At 36.4% G+C, this 19,737-nt stretch overlaps 1 protein-coding gene across 1 annotated transcript in view; it reads left to right on the forward strand.

The window, feature by feature from the left end:
* LOC148955363 (uncharacterized) overlaps positions 1-12,105 on the forward strand; it is a 48,099-nt gene extending 35,994 nt beyond the window's left edge. The window contains exons 4-5 of the mRNA XM_089107116.1: positions 1,733-1,882; positions 11,904-12,105. Coding sequence (XP_088963242.1) covers positions 1,733-1,882; positions 11,904-12,105 — 352 coding nt within the window. The remainder of the gene's footprint in view (positions 1-1,732; positions 1,883-11,903) is intronic.
* The last annotated feature ends 7,632 nt before the right edge of the window (positions 12,106-19,737 follow it).

Consider the following 19,737-nt stretch of genomic DNA (forward strand, 5'->3'; position numbering starts at 1 on the left):
ATAGCAAAAAAATAGCATCACACTCAAAGTGAATTTTCCACTGTATCGACTATAGCGACGTTAATCAAACAGTTTGTGGTAACGAATTGTAAGTAAGGAGTCTTACCCATCAAAAGTTACGCGCCAGAGAAAAATTTCCTGATTTTCGAAAAAAGAGAAAACGCCCCCTAAAAGTGAAGTAATCTTAACGAAAATCACACCATCAGATTCAGCGTATCAGAGAACCGTATTGTAGAGGTTAGTTGCCGAGGTTAGCGTATTGTATTGTAGAGGTTATCATATTGTAGAGGTTAGTGGGGGGGCTAGTTGCCCTCCAATCACTTTCGACTATTAAAAAGGGTACTACCCCTCCGAATTTCCAATCGAATGAGCCTGTTTTCAAGTTTCTATGCCAACGCCTTCTATAAGAACCTTATATGCCCACAGGGCATAACTTAAAACCCTTGCCCTGAGGTTTTTGGGGCAGTGTCCTCCTCAAAAACATATTTTCTATCTGGAAATCAACTACGCTGAACAAAATGGCTATCTCAAAATTTTGATTGGATGTGTTTGGGGGAATGATGGGTGTGGGTGGGGGGCTAGTTGCCCTCCAATCACTTTCGACTATTAAAAATGGCATTAGAACTCTCAGTTTACAATAGAATAAACACCATTTGAAGTTTCTTCGACGAACCTTTACATATGAAGTACCTCTTTGTAAAGGAAAAAAATAATGCGTAGTACATTATCCCAACATTTTTCTTATATGCCCTCAGGGGCATAAGTCAAAACCCTTTCCCCGAGGGTTATGGGGGAGTGTCCTCCTCAAAAACACATTTTCTATCTGGAAATAAACTACGCTGAACAAAATGGCTATCTCAAAATTTTGATGGGATGTGTTTGGGGGAATTAGGGGCGGGGGGGCTAGTTGCCCTCCAATCACATTCGACTATTAAAAAGGGCACTAGCCACTCCAATTTCTAATCGAATGAGCCCTTTTCGAAGTTTCTACGACAACTCCTTCGATACGAAGTGCCCGACTGAAGAAGAAGAAAAAAAAAACACATTGTGTTTTTCATCCGCTACCCTCCCTAATACTTTTCTTCTCCTAAGATTTTATCTAAAGCATCTATTAGTCTAATAAGTATCATTGTGCTAGTGAACTTGCTTCCTACAAAAATTAAGCAAACGCCTCTATAATAAATACAACAATTTACATTATTTTTATTACAAAGCTGCTTGATTTAAGATTTTCCTACACTCACTAGGTACTTCCCTTTTATCAAAATAATTGTCAGTTATCTTCAGTGTCTTATCTCTAACTTTGTAGTTATCATATTTCAAAAACACATTTATTTAAGGTAGGCTACTATCAAGACCTGAAGGCTTTCTATGTTTCATTCCCTATAGTATTATTTCAAGTTCCTCTTTAGTAAATAAATGTTCCCTTACTTCTAAATTACCAAAAAGTTTCTCATCACGACTTTCCTCCTGAATACTATATTTTATGTTATTCAAATATCAATTCAAGCCTCTCACACACTCACAGTCTAACTCAGCTTGATAAATGTGTTTTGAGGGTTCGCCTTGTCAATTATTCCAAATTTTTACAGCATTTTCTCACAGCAAAAACAAGAAGAATTACCTGAATGCTAATATTAAAAATGCCTCTTATAATAATCAAGAGCTACTCATAATCTAACAACTGTCATCTTCGATATATTTTAACTGATCGAACTTTTTACTTTAAAAGATGGTTGCAGAAACCATCTAAGGAGAGAGCTGACCAGGTGTCAGATAGTACAAACGTCCGTGGCAAATCAGCCCCAACAACGCCTATTGCCAGCCCGCGATCAGGAAGAAGAAGAAATGTAATGAGAATGGAAAATTGTTCTCCAATTAGGTAAGCATTTAAAACAAAGATCTTACCTTAAAATGCACCTAGTCTGCAATAAAATGATCAAATATAACCATACTGCTAATAAATGATTTGCCTTTTAAACAAAAAGAGAAACATAGTGAAACTATTATTAGAGTTAAATAGTGGTTAAATCATCAAACTGTTGACTAGGTTTTGTAATTTATTGAATAAAATAGCATGGATTCCAAAAAAAAGAGACCGTACCAAACAAGCAGTTGTACCAATAGTACCATAACAACCTAAAATTCTTTCGAAAATTCTACATATCTATACGTGCCTGCAAGGAAGGGGAGTTAACAATACCAAAACCCAAATTCTATATTAAATACAAAGTATGGTAATATTCCACGGAAGTAGATAACAAATTTCCGAAATAAAAATAAAGAGTTTATTGATCTAATTGAATATTATAACAGTACCCCCCCCCCCCCCGTTTCATCATCAACTAACACAGAACATCTAAAACAAAGTTTAACATTTACATTCAAATAATAGAAAAAACGATTTGTTATAATTTTAGAAGCAAACGGTTTTTACCACATAAAACATAGTTGTTGTAACATTAATTTATTATAAAATTTGGCCAAGGACACGGGCGGTAAAAATTAATAGATATTGATTCTTATTTCTATGCTGAACTGATATGGGTTCAATTTTTAAGTTTCATCCCATGGTAAAAATATCTCCGTATTTTCAAGTCTATTAGAAGAATCGAGATGAGGTTGCACCCACCATTTCCGGAGCGCTCCCGATTAATGATAAATTTATTAAAATTATATCTGTCGTTTTATTTAAACAAACAACGTCCAAGCGTGTGGCAAAGTTTCTAACACACCCTCGTTTACACGAATTTGTCATTCCGCTGATCATAGCAGATAATGACAGTCGGAAAATAATATTTAGTCTCTTGTACTTTTTAATATTTAGACCAATCCAGTTTAAGATAGATTTAAGAGTTCCGGTAGCAGCTGGACAATAAACTTTTTTCACTGTAAGAATAACCTAACGTTACCTAGATTTTAGCCACCTCGTTATTTAACTCAATTTGTTACTAATCCCTGTCATTTAAATTGTTTCCTATATAGCATTGGGACGAATGACATCCTACATTGCTCCTGTGATGGGATTAAAAATTGATCTCGCTTGCGTTTCGAGTGAACAGATCATTCTTTTGTACTATTAAATAAAAAAAACAAGTTTTTTTGACTGAAAGTAAGGAACGACGTTAAAACTTAAAACGAACAGAAATTATTCTGTTTATGAAGTGGACTGTACCCTCCTCAACGCCTCGCTCTTTACGCTAAAGTTTTTTATTGTTTAAAAAAATAGAGTTGTGAGAAAGTTAAACTTTAGCGTAAAGAGTGAGGTGTTGAGGAGGGACAGCCCCCTTCATATACAGAATAATTTCTGTTCGTTTTAAGTTTTAACGTCGTTCCTTACTTTCAGTTAAAAAAACTTGTTTTTTTTATTTAATTTTTGAACGTTTTTGAATTAATGCAGGTTTTGGTTTTGGATCACCGTACATGAATAATTAAAACAAAATTTGCATATTATATTTGGTTAAAGGGCTTTCTCGAAACTTGTTTAATTTTATTTACGAACGTTTTTATTAGTAATAAATATACGTAACTTAGAATTAACTTACGTAACGAACTTCTATATTCATAAATTTTTAACACGTATACTAGGGGGTTCGCCCCCTAGTCAATACCCTGCTCTTTAAACTATAGTTCGAATTTTTTTTTCCAGTTCTTCAAAAATGACCTCTTAATCACAATCAGTTGATCAGTTAAAAAACTTGTTTTTTTTTATTTAATTCCTGATCTTTTTCTTTAATAATGCTGGGACATCCGGCGCCCCCTGCAGCGCCGTGTCCCGGCCCCCAGGAAAACGGCCTGCCGGGAACGAGCCTTCCATATCGCCCCCGACCCTCTCCTTCCCCCACCTACCAGAAAAAATCTCCTCTGAAAAAATCTGTATACTTCCCAATAACCAATACTATATGTTAACATTGAGTAGAGTTCATAACTTTCAGCCCTCCCCCTGGGGACTTTGGGGGATCAAGTCATCCTAAAAGACATTTTTATCATATTTTCGACCATGTTGAACAAAATGGCTATCTCAAAAATTTGATCGGGTGACTTTGGGAAAAAAATGAGGGTGGGAGGGGGCCTAGTTGCCCTCTTTTTTTTGGTCACTTAAAAAGGGCAATAGAAATTTTATTTTCCGTTCGAATGAGCCCTCTCCCGATATTCTGGGACCCCTGGGTCGATACGGTCACCCCTGGGGAAAAAAAACAAACAAACAAACAAACAAATAAACACGCATCCGTGATCTTTCTTCTGGCAAAAAATTGAAAATTCCACATTTTTGTAGATAGGAGCTTGGAACCTCTACAGTAGGGTTCCTTAATACGCGGTATATGATGGTGGAAATTGAATTAAGGTTCAGTAATTTTAAGGGTGTATTTCCTACTTTTTTCGAAAATCTGTAAAATTTTCTCAGGTGTGAAACTTTTGATGGGTAAAATTAAACTTGCCGAAACTTATTTTTTTGAAATCAGATTTGAAACCTGATTCTTTGGATGTATCTATTGGTATCAAAATCCCGTTTTTTAGAGTTTCGGTTACCATTGAGCCGGGTCGCTCCTTACTTACAGTTCGTTACCACGAACTGTTTGATAGATTTTGACAGGACGTTTGAATAAGCTGTTGATCTGTTTTCCGTCAATTTTGCCTTTCCCTTATGCTTGCGAATCTGCAATACCCTTGGTATGGCAGTTTTTGACTAATAAAAATCATTTAAACTGATGATTATATTTGAAATCTGATGTGGTATGTTCATAATTTATTGCATAACTTGTTCTTATATCCGTAGTTTTTTTTTTTTTTTTGTCCCTTGCTTCGTGTATCCTCTTTGTTGATACTGTGTATGCTTTGATTTATTGTATATGTCAGTTACCGGATTCTCGGTTCAGTAAGAAATAAAGTTTATATTTCTCTTGCTCCTCCACTCTGAAATCGTTATTCGCGCAACTTTTGGCCGCTGCTACCGTCACATTCCCATCTAGAAACTAGACAGGCACCCATTAAAAGATTAACATTTATATGTTTCCATGAGTTTCCAGCAGGTTTAAAATTTACTGTTTACACTTCAAAAGTTTATTGTATTATGTGGTCATTACGACGTTAAAGTAATATATTCACTTGGCGTATGGAACCTTTTGTTCGCTAATATTATTTTTCTATATTATGTCTGCAGCGGTAGCTGCAACCTAGTAAAGAGTGAGTTTCGGCTAATAAAGACCAGAAATTAAAAACTCTTCACAAGAAATTGCTAGTGTGAATTATTTCTTAGTGATACTAACGGTAAGTTTTAAACCGAAAGGATCAAAACGTGGATTCTTATGCTAATTTCCAGCAAGAGGCTTTTACTTCCAGCACCAAGTCCTAAAATATGGACCGGAGAAGGGCAATCTACACCTTAATATCTTATTTTTCGGAAGATCATGCTCGGACTAAGAATGCTGTTTGTACAAAAGGCCTTCTTTGAAAAATAAGGGAAAAGATGACTTAAAAATTCACTTTTGAAATGAACCACAATCAAAATATTCGCTGAACGAAGTTTGTTTTCAAATATAAATAGAGGGTGACGTTATAGCTGAAAATGAGTAAAAAAATTGCTCTGACCACACAGGGGATGTCTGTTCAAGCGGTTTCTTGTGTTTTATTGAAAACATACTACAATAGAAACAAACTGGATAGGAACTTCCTAAAAAAAGAAGTATTCTCATATTATCAACGAAAGTACTGGAAATGTGTTGGTTTAATACATGCACCACCACATACTTGAACGTTATGGATAGATGTTGAGAGGGTCAGCAGCCCACATTTCGTTCGTGGCGATTTTGCTGGTTTTAGGTATTAAAGTCGCTCTTTTAATGTATTTGAAAAAGAATAGTGTTTTCGTTTCTGATTTTGGATGGCATAGATGACATACATTGGCCAGAGGATGGTTCCAATCTAATTGGTAAGCTTCGTTATCCGGGTATATGGACAACGGCCTCTGCAAAGGGCTGCCTCGACCCTTTCAGGGTACCTGCAAGACTGGAGAAATTGCGGTCAACTCTTTTCCTACTTGAAGAGTGGCGCCCCTCGAGGAAATTATAGCCTAGTAAACGACACAGCATTCGCATGGGATTCTGACTAATGGATAATTCTTCTGGGCTTGTTATGTTTTGAAGGGCGTCTTCGGGCTAAAAAACCTCTTCCTAGCTAATTTATCTATTATGGGCTACCTCCCCATAGTAGCATAATATTTGTAGGCATGAATATATAACGAGTCGGAGGTAATAGGCTTGAGATTGTCTGTGCAGGATTTCAACTCTTGTTGATAGAAGAGCATCGCCAAGTGCTGAAAACCATGTTGTGACCAAGATGGGCGCAGGATTGCAAAAAGCCCCCATTCATGGAGGTCCCAGGGACTTCTTGCTGTCCGGGTCTAAGCCGGCTTAAGCGCTTCGGTGTAGACTAGAGAAGATATGTGATCCCAGTCCTGCACTGGTATCCGGGATCATTGCTTTTCCTGAGGAGAAAATAATTTCAATGATTTAAAGAATATGAAAATTGGAACTTGGAACGTTACGACGTTAAAAAATGACTATTGTATCGACATTTTGACCGACGAATTCAGACGATTCGAACTGGATTCATTAGGAGTATCAGAAACTCATATCCCAGGGGTAGAAAGCATGAAATTAGGTGATATAGAATTTGTTTACTCAGGCAGGAAGGATGGGGTACATAGACAGGGAAAAGGGCTCATGATGAATAAGGAAGCTGCTAAGTCTTGATTAGGCTGAGAAGGTATTAATAACATGATACAACTTGCTCATTTTGTGACTAAAAACTTCAGGGTATCAGTTATAGTATTATGTGTCCCTGCAGAACTAATTTACGAAGACAATAGTGACTCAGTTAAATTTTTTCTAATGTTATAGGAGCAAATAGACAGGTTTCCAGGTAGAAATATGGTGTTTTTACTAGGAGATTTTAACGCCCAAGTCGGTAGAAATAGAGATAGATGGTATCCTAGCCTAGATAAATTTGGTGTAGGAAAAAGAAAACAGTAATGGATACAGACTCTTGCAATTTTGTAGGTATAACAGTCTAGTTATAACGAATAAGGTGTTTGGTCATAAAATGGCTCATAAGTTAACATGATATTCACGTGATGGTAAGACAGCAAACCTTATTGATTATGTTATTGTAAACCGAAGACTGGCAGGATCAAAACAAGATATTAGGGTAAATAAGAATGCCGTTATTGATGTTAAAAGTAGAGATCATCATCTAGTAGTGTCAAGGGTTAGTTTAAAGCTGAAATATCGGAAGGGTAACTACCTCCCAGGAAGTTGTGATGTTGGTAGACTCCAGGATAAGAATTTCAGAGACACTTTCCAGGAACACTTTAATACTAAATTTGGGAGTTAAAAACTTTATAATGTGGATGACGTCGGGAATAATTTCGGAATAGATACGCGCAAAGTTATAGTAGTTTCCTTAGGGAAAAAAGCTAGGACTGCATGACTGAACTCTAGTTAACAGTCTTTATGTTAAATAGAAAGGAGAAAGGACCTGCATAAAAATGACATTGGTAAAAGACTGTACGAAAATAATAGGAATGTAAAGAAAGTGGAGAAAGCATTAAAATATGAACTAAGTAGGTGTGAAGTGGAGACCATGGTTAAAATTGCCGAAGATTTGGAAGATACAGCTAAACAGCATAATAGTTAAATATTGTACTGGCATGTTAACAAATTGAGAGGGAGTAGTCAATGCGGACTTGTCCCAGTTAAAGATAGGAATGGGGCCGCAATTAGCGATAAGGAAAAAACTAAGAGAGACGGGCCGAACATTTTGAGAATTTGCTTAACCGAAATAGAGTTGAAGGAAGAGATATAGAGACAACAAAAGCACGAAGAACAATAGGGATCCTTTTGCAAGACAGTAGAGATAATTTGAATGAATATTTCGGCCCTATGTCCAAGGGCCGTCCTCAGCAAGACAAAAAAAAATATATAAAAGAAAAAAGACTCACAACAACATGCGACCAATAAAGCCAAAAATGATTTTTTTTTTTTTTTTCAAAGCAGTCCTGGCATCCTTACTTCAGCGAAGTTCAACCAGGTCCAATAAATAAAATAAGTTTCAACAAGGTGATTCAAAAAGGTGGAACGAATATAGTTAAAAAACATCTTCTCATTTTTAATCCAGCCTTTTTGGCAGCTATTCTCAAAGGTCTTTTTGTGACCGGTTCTGTGTTAATGTCTATTGGTTTTTTAAAAACCAATTAAACGGGCATCCTATTTTATTTATTAATAGTGTAATTAACTATAGACTGAAAAGACATTCCCGTAAAATTAATGATAGTTTACCATGTGAGATTTCTGACAAGCCCGTAAACATAATTTATCTCCCCTACATCCCAAAAATCACTAAAAATCTTAAAAAAGTTTGCACGAAAAATAATCTGTATGCAGTATTCACAAATAATTTTAAAATCATAAATTTTCTAAATTCTGGTAAAGATAAAACCCCAGTTACTCGCCAAAGAGGGGTCTACCAAATACCATGCGATTGTGGCAAATATTATGTAGGTAGAACACACCAGAATTTAGAAAAGCGCATACAACAGCATAACGATGATACTGTCAAAGCTCTAAATCCTAATATTTCCACTGCTTCATTTGATTCTGCACTAGGGAGCCATATTTTTGAAAGTCTTAGCCACAATATACTTTTTGATGAATCCGCCCTTATTAGCAATGACCTAGGCATGAAGCAGGTAGTCGAGAATCAATTAAAATCAGACTTAAGATTATTAATAATATTTCCTTAAAAAGGGACTTGGGGGGATATACACTAAATGCTCTATACAAAAATTTAACGGAAAATTACCTTACGAATTATTTCATAAAATCAATAGACAATTAATACAGATCTAGTCATAAAAAGACCTTTGAGGTTAGCTTCCAAAAATGCCGGATTAGCAATTAAAGTGCGTTTTTAAATTATTTTTCTTTCATCTAATTAAATCGCCTTGTTTTAACTTGCTTTTTATCAGTCCTGGTTGAACTGCGCTGAAGTAAGGGTACTGGGACTGCTTTGAAATTTTTTTTTAATTTTTGGTTTTATTGGTCGCATGTTGTTGTGAGTCTTTTTTCTTTTATATATTTTTTTTTGTCTTGCTGAGGACGGCCCTTGGACATAGGTCCGAAATATTCATTCAGATTATCTCCACTGTCTTGCAAAAAGATTTCCCTATTGTTCTTCGTGCTTTTGTTGTTTGTAATGGAAAGGCAGTGTGGTCTTCGTCACTATTTTAGAGATATAGAGGAAAATGAAAAAGTTTGTGATACATTGGATGTGAAGGAAGATTTGTTTTGTGAGGAGGAATTAGCGACAGTACTAAAAGGACTAAAAAATAATAAGGCTCCAGGTGCTGATAGCGTGGTAAATGAGTTTCTTAGATATGGTGGCTCTGAGGTTAGAAATAGTTACTGAAGATTATGAATATGATTTTTGAAAAAGGGGAAGTACCTACCGATTTTAGGAAAACCTTAATTAAGTCACTTTGTAAGAAAGGTGATAAAAGTGAGTGTGGTAATTATCGAGGGATTAGTCTTATTTCTATAGCTAATAAATTGCTTAGAAACATGATGCTTTTTTGACTGAGAGGTGCCGTAGCCAAAGCTTTGAGAGAAGAAAAGTGTGGTTTAGAAAAAGTAGAGAATACGGCGACTAAAATTTTACTCTTAAGATAATAATTGAGAAGTGCCTGAGTTTTTAAACACCTTTGGTCCTCAATTTTATAGATTATGAGCAAGCGTTCGATTCTGGTAATAGAAGAGCTTTAGTAAAGGTTTTATCCTTGTATGGTACACCAGACAAATACATTGAAGTGATTAGTGCTATGTACGTGAATAACACTGCTCCGGTTAAGCTAGGAAATGAGATTAGCAGCTGGTTTTGTATTAAATCAGGAGTTAAGCAGGGTTGTGTTCTATCCCCCTTTATATGGACTTTGTCTTAAGGAGCACAGGAAAGGCAATGGGAGACCACGAAATCAAATCGGGAGGAAAAAGTCTCCTTGGCTTAGATTATGCTGATGATTTAAGCATCCTAGATGAAAGTGTGAGAAAAATGAATGAGCTTTTAAAGGTTTTGTGAGCTCAGGGTGCTAGAAGAGGTTTGAATGTTAAGAAGACTAAGTCACTAAGGCTAGGAATAAGTAAAGATGAAAAGGTGACGTTGGGTAACGGAAAGATTGATCAGGTGGGCAGCTTCACTTGCCTTGGTAGTATCATTAGTAAAGACGGTGGGAGCAGTGAAGATGTTAAAAGTAGAATAGCCAAAGCTCGAGGTGTTTTTTCACAGTTGAAAGGAGTTTGGAAGAATAGGAAGATAAGTCTGCGAGCCAAGATTAGAATATTGGAAGCTACAGTGATGACAGTGGTCAAATATGGCTCTGAAGCATGGGCGCTCCGAAAAGCGGATGAAGATTTGCTAGATGTTTTCCAGAAAAATTGCCTACAGATTATTCTGGGTAGGCTACCCGGCTGACTAACCATATTTCAAATAGTGGGCTGCACGAAAAATGGGGTTCAATCCCACTTTCTAGGGCTATAATGAGAGAAAGATTGAGATGGCTTGGACAAGTTCTGCGAATGAAGGATGACAGATTGCCGAAGATTCTCCTTTTCGGCCAAACGTCTAGGGCTAAACGGAAAACAGGTTGTCCTCGTCTGGGGTGGGAGGACGTCATAAAGAAAGATTTAAAGGAAATGGAAACTTCATGGACGGGTGTAAAAAGGGAGGCTTTGAATAGATTGGGATGGAGGAGGAGCGTGCGTAGCTGTGTTGGCCTCAGACGGCTTGGTGCTGCGGTGAGTTGTTAGTAGTAGTAGTAGTAGTTACTTTTTTTTTGCCTACCACAAATGAAGTGAGTGATCTATCTTCAGATAATTACTCATGCTTGCGTTGATTCTGAAGTCTAGGATTACTGCATTGCTTTTGGTGGACAAGGAATTTTTCAATGGGGAAGAGGAATAGGGCGGCTCGTACTCAATGGCTCTGACTTAGGTACTCCAATTATACCGATAAATTTTGTAGACCAAAGAATTTTCGACTCAGGCAGAGGGCCAAACACTAAGCACAAAATGTATAATAATCGTTTCTTGGTTAGGGAAGTTAACTGATTATTTCAACCCATTCCCAAAATAATACTTAAACAACCATGAGTTGAAAGAAGTCCAAAACTTTATATTTATAAACTTAGAGAGGGTGGAACGTACTCTGGCTCCAGAGACCAGCAATAATGTCAACCGAAATATGCACGCGATCCCAATTGTGACAAGCTATAAGATGCCTGAGTTCTACTGGAAAGTTCTATTAAGTGTTTAATTGAGCCATTTGGTGAGGGGACATTTGCTTTCTCCCTTAGATTTCGAGAGATACTTTGCTTTTGATATTTCATTGAAAATCACCCTTTTTTTAGTATTTTCATAGGAAAAATGGAAACCCTTCCCCCAGATTTTGAAAAACAGATTTTTTCCCTTCTCGATAGTTCCATAAATTGGCACCACTGGTAGCATTAGTTTAAAATAGCCTTCTTGAATTCTTTGGAACCGTTGCCCAGGGGCATGGAGACAAGAATAGAGCAAAAGTTACAATCACAGCTCCATATTTATAGTTAGTAACTACGTCCCATGTTTCTTATTAGAAATATTTCACTCTCTGACCCATCTCAAATGCATGATTTAGCTATACCGCCTACATGCAATACATTCCATCGGTAGAATAAAAGCAATTGAGAATTGAAAGTATGTTTACCTACCAGGAAAATTCTTTGAAAGATAAAAAAAATTGGAAAGCTTAATAACAGGATGGAAAGTGGAAATAATTTCGAGATGACGAATAAGCAGACTATACATTGCTTACAGGCAAATTTTTTCTTCTCCACTGATGCCCCGTCGCTGGCGATCGGCGGTCGAGACATCTCTTGACGATGCTTCAGAATCCAGCTCGGAAGAGGAAGAAAAGAAATTAGCTCCTACGTTGGATTTTACGAACTTAGAGACGTTTCAAAGACAACAGCTCAGAAATAAGGTACAGTTTTATATTACGTATCTATTAGTTTGTTAAGTCATTTTGAACCACAGAATTAGACTTCTAATTATTAATATAAATAAAACAAAAAAAATTGTGTATCTAACCATGAATATTTCACCTTTATCTTCAAGAAGCCGCCATCAGTGCAGAGTAACGAAAAAAAAGGTTAGTGCTGCTAAAAAATGTGCATAAAAAAAAATTTGACGGAAAATTAAGAAGAAAACCAAAAACAAAAAACCCAAAACATTAAGAACTAAAAGATAAAACCGATTTCTCATGATTGCTTAGCCATTTGGGGTTTTGATTCTTTTTGGCCGATATTTTCTGTTCCTGTTTTTTTCCTATTTTAAAAGAAAAATAATAATAATTTTTTTGAAAACCCATCATGAAAAAAAGAAAGATGTAGCATAAAGAAAAAAAACCAACTAAACACAAACAAATACAAAACACATGAAAACTGTGATAGTAGCGAAGACCAAGGATAGTAAAACTTCGAAAGATGGGTATCGAGTACAGAGACTTGCTTTTCTACAGCTATAATAGGGTCAGCTAAGCTGAATTTTCTAACAAGATAAGAGTTGCGAGTCAATGGGGGGGGGGGGACGTAGAAGATATTGTGCGAAACGAAAGAAAACTGAACGAAATTCTGACTTTTCTGTTTTAGTAAACATTTTCCGAAACAGTGCTATGTATAAATAATGTGGTAGAGCAACAGAGTTAAACATTTTCGAAAGTAGACAGTGGTTGAATCGTAGCTTAATTGTCACAAAAAAAGCATACGATAGCCCTACTTGGCGTTCGATGTGAGCTATAAAGAGCTGTCTTGTGTGCTTTATTGAGAAACCAATGGGGAGACCGAGGTAAGTAATATGATCAACTGGATTGATCCTGCTGTTCCCGAGAGGAATATCTGCTGGCGGTGAGTGCTCCCAGTTGAAGAATACAGGTCCCGACTTTTCAGAATTCAAGATCGAGGTTTGCACACTAAGATTGTAGCGATATAAAAACATCACTAATGCGTTGGATAGTGGGGCTTAAGTTCGAAATGTCGTCTGCATAACAGACGAGAGATAAATTGAGACCGGCGAGAATGAAAGACGAGGGAGCAGCGGACTGCGCGTCGAGAACTCCATTGTTGAAGAGTGAAGGGGAAGGAACGGCACCTTGACGGGTGCCTTTCTCGACGTCCAGAAAAATACCGGGATTGGGTGCGTGGTTCAAACAAGAATGGTACGTTGGGCGGTCATCTGCTTTAGATGATGTATGGAGCACTAGGTGAACTTTAAGACGAGGATACACATCTCGGAGGAGTATGACGTATGAAGGGACTTCACGTTTTCCTACATGGAGTAACATAGCGACGTGAATGAGAGAATTAGACACTTTGCGCTAATTGTAACCTGCAAGCACTAGACTTTCTCCTGACGCATCAGCATCGGTCAATACGTTCGCAACATCGGACAAAGTATGGGCACAACTGAGACGCGGCTGGAAACCAAACTGATATGGTAGAACACAAGACTTCTTGTTCAGATGGTCAATGAAGAGCAATTCAAAAAAGCTTGCAGAAAGTAGTAGCTACGACGAGCACTGAGCGGCGAGTTTGCCTTTCTTTGTTATTAGAGTGAGATCTCCAATCGCAAAAGAAGAAAGTGCAACTCCTTAAACCACAACCATCTGCATCAAAAGGGCAATATGAATAACCCGTAGCCCACTACCATGGAGAATGTGAAGAGCGCTCACTTTATCTATGCCAGAAGACTTTTTACGTTTTAGGTTTAATGTTTTTCCTGTTGTCAAACTGGTTTAAAAAGGAGTAGTTTAGACTAAAATTCAGTAACAATGAACGTTATCGTACATTTATTAGTGTAGTTCAAATAGTTTAATATAAAAGACATTCATTCCTGAAACTTGGAGCAATTTTGCATTTATAAACGCTATAAAAGAGAAAACGTTTAAAATATATTTTGTTTTCTGTACAGCGCAAATGACACTCTAGTCTTTAGAAGGCTTAGGGGGCGTAAGCCCTATTACTGTTTGTGGTAATTTCTGTTCGTTTCAAGTTTGAATTGCTTATTCATTGTAATTTCTGTTCCTTTAGAGTTTCATTTATTCGTTAAGAGTGATCTCTGTTCGTTTGAAGCTTGATTTGCTGTTTGACTTTATTTTGGCCCGTCTTCGGTTTAGCTTATCTCTTTACTTTTCTTTGAAAAATATCTTTAGAGAAAATATATTTTTACATTATTTCTGTTTGTTTTTAATTTACATTCTTTTTTCTTTACAATTTTTTTTTACATATCAAGATTTTGGCTTGCTAATTATATTTTGGACAGAATGCAGCAACAAATTATAACAATATTTGTACTTTCGAACTTTGAATCGACGCGTATTGGGAATGTCATTCAAATAAACGAATGGAAAATCTCCATAATTCTTGGTGTTTTACAGTACTGAAGCCATTTTGACCCCCGTCATGTCACAATCTTTAGTATAGACATTGATCGACCATTTCAGTATAAGAATTTTATTGTGTTATTTTATTTTTAACTGCTTTTTTGTTAAAATACATGTATTTTGAGTTCGTCCATCCTAAACACAGGGTTGCCAAAACTTTTAGGTACAAAAGTGTCCAAATCAGCCAAAAAGGACACTTTTAGTGTCCCTCTAGATAATTCGCCAAAATACAGGGTTGCCACTATGAATTTTCAAAACCTGTGAAAAAAGGGCCGAAAAACCTGAAATTCGTCCTTCTTAGTTCTGCCACCTAGCGGTCTGTTACCTGCATGAGATCTGCAGGTATATCAAGCTTTGACATTAACACTACCTATAAATTAAATTTAGTGCAAGTTCAATTTGAAGAGATGGCTGAAAAAAATTCGGCATGAAAATATGAACAGAGTGAAATGTTATATCGATTATCGATACCGCTACCTATCTTAGTCGAAAAGTAAAGAACCAACCATAGAGATTTATTTTCACTTCGGCATTTTCATAAGTTTTGCGAAAAAGATACGAGTCTTTGATCTTCGGTAGCTATTAAGGATCTTTGTGTGCGAGAAGGTACGAACGGCTGTAGCAACGAAATGTCGGTTTTGACCTATGTGGTATTAAAATTAAATAAAAGACGTCGATCACCTTAAACACTCAGACAAATGGTTGTTCAAGAGGTTAAAACTGTTTAACAGCTCATCTCTATTGCCGTTTTCTGAACATTTAGAAGTAGGGTTGCAATTGTCAGTAGGGTTTTACTATATCTAGTAAAATAAAAAAAATCTAGTAAATTTAAAAAAATCTAGTAAATTTAAAAGATCTAGTAAATTTCCCGAAATCTAGTAAAAAGTCCTGATTTGTAGGAAACAGAACTTTTGTTATTTTCCATGAATTCAGTAAAACAATTAGGGTCCATTCATTACAAAATCTGATTTCAATTATGTTAGATATTATGGCTACTATTGCTCTCATTTTGCGATTTCGCGTCAACCCTAGCGCTTAAAAATCTCTACTTTTCTCTAGGCTTCTTCTTGATACTCGCTTTGAAAGGCAAACTATTTAAAATCAGGACTGGTATGCCGGCTTAATTTGTTTTCAGAAAATTTTTCCTGACTCTCATAACAGCTGTTACGTTTGTTAGTTAGCTTTGTCCCTTTAAAGACGCTGTTGGAAACGAACTTTTTCCTTACTTGCCCAAATTCTTTCTGACTCTCTGTGGCCTTCTCTATTCAATTGTTAGAGCAGAGAAACAGTTTTTAATTTTGTCGGTCATCAAAACCAAAAACCAGAATAGGTTAAATGTTTTGAGTGATTCATCCCTGATGAAAACGAAACAACTTGTTCTCAGGTCGTCAAGTGGAGTACATGACTAGGTGATCCCCAGCGATTTGACTCGGGCTATCAAAAAATGGGCACAAGTAGATCCCTTCAGTCAGAATTCGACACTAGTGGATACTTTAAATTTGGATGAGGGCGCGGAAGATTAAAGTCTTTAAAGGGTAACTTTTTTTTAATTGTTATAACACATCTTACCTCTTACTTGTTAGTGTGAATTATTTGCCTGCCATGAAGACTATTAACATAATGATATTTTTTTAACTAATTATTTTATGTTATACAATTTTTGTTTTTTTTTGCAGCCCTAGTCAAATTTGAGGTGTACGTTTTAATTTAAATAATTCTACAACTAAACCGGTAGCCTATTACGTCATTTCCGTTTTGAAGTGACATAGATTGTATTGGTTTTTGATTCCCTTGAATACGAACGAGAGAGAATCCAGAAAAAATCAGTTCAAAAAAATCCTAAATTAATTGCTTTAAAATTTGCCAGAATTCTTTGAAAGCAGCTTATCCCTTATTTTAAAGACCAGTCAAATTAGTGTTTTAAAACTGGCAAATTTCCTCTTAAAAATGCAATTGAAGGGTTTAGATTTCAAACCTAAAAACAGAAACTGGAGGACCAATTTCAAAAGCCGTCACTTTCAAACACACCTCAGATTCTAAGCACTCCATCGTCTGAATTGCTTTGTGAATATGAGTTGTAGCTGTTTTTCTTCGTTGATTGTTTTTCAATTTTTCAATAGACCTGAATTTTACGACCTGAAGACCATTGATAAATTAAAGCCGGGCTTCATCAGCTGGATTTCCAGAATCCGAGATTCCAGACTATTTTTTGACGTCTTGGATACACCACATCTGGAATATGACGCCTATCCAGTAGTACATCCAAATAATAATAATAAAAAAGGATTTTTGAACTTATAGGTTTCCAGAATTTTTAATCATACTATGACAACGAAAGAAAAAAGGAAAAGAGAAAAAGAACAAGAAAAAAGGAAAAAATATTGTGTAAATCCTATTGATTATCCTCCTATAGTAAAAATCGATGCTTGATGGTGTTTTTTGAGCATTTAGTAAAAACAGATGAGATTTAGTAAATTTTTCCTCTGAGATTTAGTAAATTCGCCCAGGCCAGGGTTGTATCCTTGTTTAGAAGTAGCCCTGATCAAAAATAACGTTTCCGAGAACTAAAAAGTGAGAAGAAAAGTGAGAAGTCGATTGAAATAAAGTCGCTTGATTTATACTTGATAGAAACTGGCGACCAGCGTTTGACAAAAAATTACAGCTGAAAGTATAGAATATAAACAGAAACATTCGCTAGCGGCTATAAATAAAATGCAGTCGCAACACGGCTTTTCTGCAATACTCCTTTCTTTCTATGACAGCACTGTAATAATAGCCATGTGCGCACGGCTACATACCACAGGGATTTACGCGGAACGCGCCAGCAGGGAATGGCCATTCACTTCTTCTTTCCAGGCTTCTCATTGGCCTTATTGACTCTGCCACCAGCAGTAGGTGGGTCCTTGAAGTTGACCGACTTGATGACAAACGTCAACCGTAAGATAGAAGAAAAAGATGGATTCGATAGTTCTAGCATACCACATTGGTTAAGAATTTAGGTCCTATTCCTCTTTGGTTGATAAATAGTCTTCGCGCAGGGCCCAAAAACATCTAAGAAAAATCCCCAAGACGTTACCAAAGCTTAAAAGTAAAGTACAAATTAAAAGCAGTCGTATTTATAAAACAATGAAGAAAATACACATTTGTTTTTTGATTTGGAAAAATGTCCAAAAAGTGTCCTTTTTCTCAAAAAACTGCCTTTTTTGACCCAATTGTGTACCGGTGTCCCTCAGAGTGAAAAAGTATCCAAAAGGCACTAAAAGTGTCCATTTGGCATCCCAGCCTAAACAGTCCTTTTTTCTTTCTTTTTTAAATAAGAAGTCAAGAACCAATGCAACCAGATTTTTTTTGTTAAGGTTTCCTTGGTTCTGAAACTTTAATTGAGGTATCTTCAAGGCCTGAAAATTTAATCAGATATTCATAAAAAATATTTCACGCTACGAATCAATGCAACCACTTCTTTTTTGCACATTTTTGTCCTTGATATGCTCCCCTTGGTCTATCAAGTCAAAATTTAGAATCTACTAGATCTCCCTGTCCAATTTTGTCATGAAGTTTGAGCTGTTTTCTCTAAGGGCTTACTTTATATTTTCAGCGGTACCTGAGATATTGTAGGTACACCCTTTTCACAACCTAGATGCACATATTGTCTTTCGATTTAGTTCAATACCCCCCCCCCCAACTATCGCTAAAATTTTCAAATTAATACCGTTAGCTGCTCCCGAGATATTGATATGCCATTTTGACAAGCTGTTCCTGAGATATTGCAGATACTCTCTTTTGACAACCGACATGCATATAGTGTCTTTTGATTTAGTTCAACATACCCCTGAACTTTATCTGAAAGCTTCAACTAAATATCCTTAGCTGCTCCCGAGGTATCGTCGATATGTTATTTTAATAGCCTTGATGCACCAGATATCTTTTTATTCAATTTAATATCCCCCCCCCCTTTTCCCTTCAAGTTCCAACCTAATACCACTAGCCATATTTATGACATTCCAAACTTACCCTTTGATGCCCTTAATGAACACGTGTCTTTCGATTTAGTTCAACACAAAATTGCAGAAACGTCTTTTTCACAACCTGGAAGCACAGAGTGTGCTTTCTTTTTATCTCAACGTGCTCTAAAGTTTCAACTTAATACCCTGAGACAACCCTGAAATGATTTAGATAAGCCCTGTTGACCACATTGATGTACCAAGTGTCTTTGGATTTAGTTTAACAGGCTCCTCAGCATTCCTTAACTTTTTTACTTAATACTCTTGGGCGTTCTTTAGGTATTGCAGATACACCTTTTTGACCTTGATGTACATGTGTCTTTTGATTTGGTTTAATACCCCTCTTACCATTACATGGAAGTTTCAACTTAACATCATTAGAAGTTCCTCAGATATTGCAGTTACACCCTTTTGAAAACCTGGATCCCTCACCATTGCTTGTAAGTTTCAGCTTAATAGCGCTTCGAAGTTCTTGACATATGCTGACAACTTGCATTTGCATAGTGTCTTGATTTAGCTAAATATCCCCTAAACATCCACTGAAATTTTCAATTCAATATCCTTAGCTATTCATGAGATGTTTCAGACACGCCCTTTTTACAACCTGGAAGCAAAGGGTGCATTTTGTTTTATCTCAACATGCCCTAAAGTTTTGACTTAATGTCATTAGCAGTAGAATAGGTCTTTTGAATTTGCAAGGATATTAGTAGAGGAAAAAATGAGTGGTGCATTTACATTATTGGAGATTAATGATGGAGCTAACAAGAGTGATGTAATTACTTCTTTAGTTTACGAGATTTGCGAATTTTTTGCGAAGATGTATTAGCGTAAAGGTATTGCGATGGTTAAGAATGCCTCACGGGTAATTAAAGAATGGTGTGCTTGCATCAACAATACAAAGAACATGCTCAGATACTTAATAGATTTGACGCTTACAAGAGACATTGGTAGAAGGTATTCAATAGCTTAATTGAAAAGTAACGATAGAATGACATTGTGACTTGACCTAGCTTTACCTCGCCGATGAGGTCTGTATAATACATAAGTAACGTTTGAAAAGTATTGTCAATTTAAAAAGAAATGGCTGAAAAGTGTTTCGAGGGAGATGGATTGCATGGAAGGTTGAGTTGCACGAGGGCTCAGTTAAAAGGGGTACAGATAAAAAGGGGTTTCGGGTATACAGGGGTTCAGTTCCCAGGGGGGTTCAGTT

This window comes from Artemia sp. Qi Xiang Cuo, chromosome 2 (genome assembly GCF_049724085.1).
Source record: "Artemia sp. Qi Xiang Cuo chromosome 2, ASM4972408v1, whole genome shotgun sequence".
NCBI lineage: Eukaryota > Metazoa > Arthropoda > Branchiopoda > Anostraca > Artemiidae > Artemia > Artemia sp. Qi Xiang Cuo.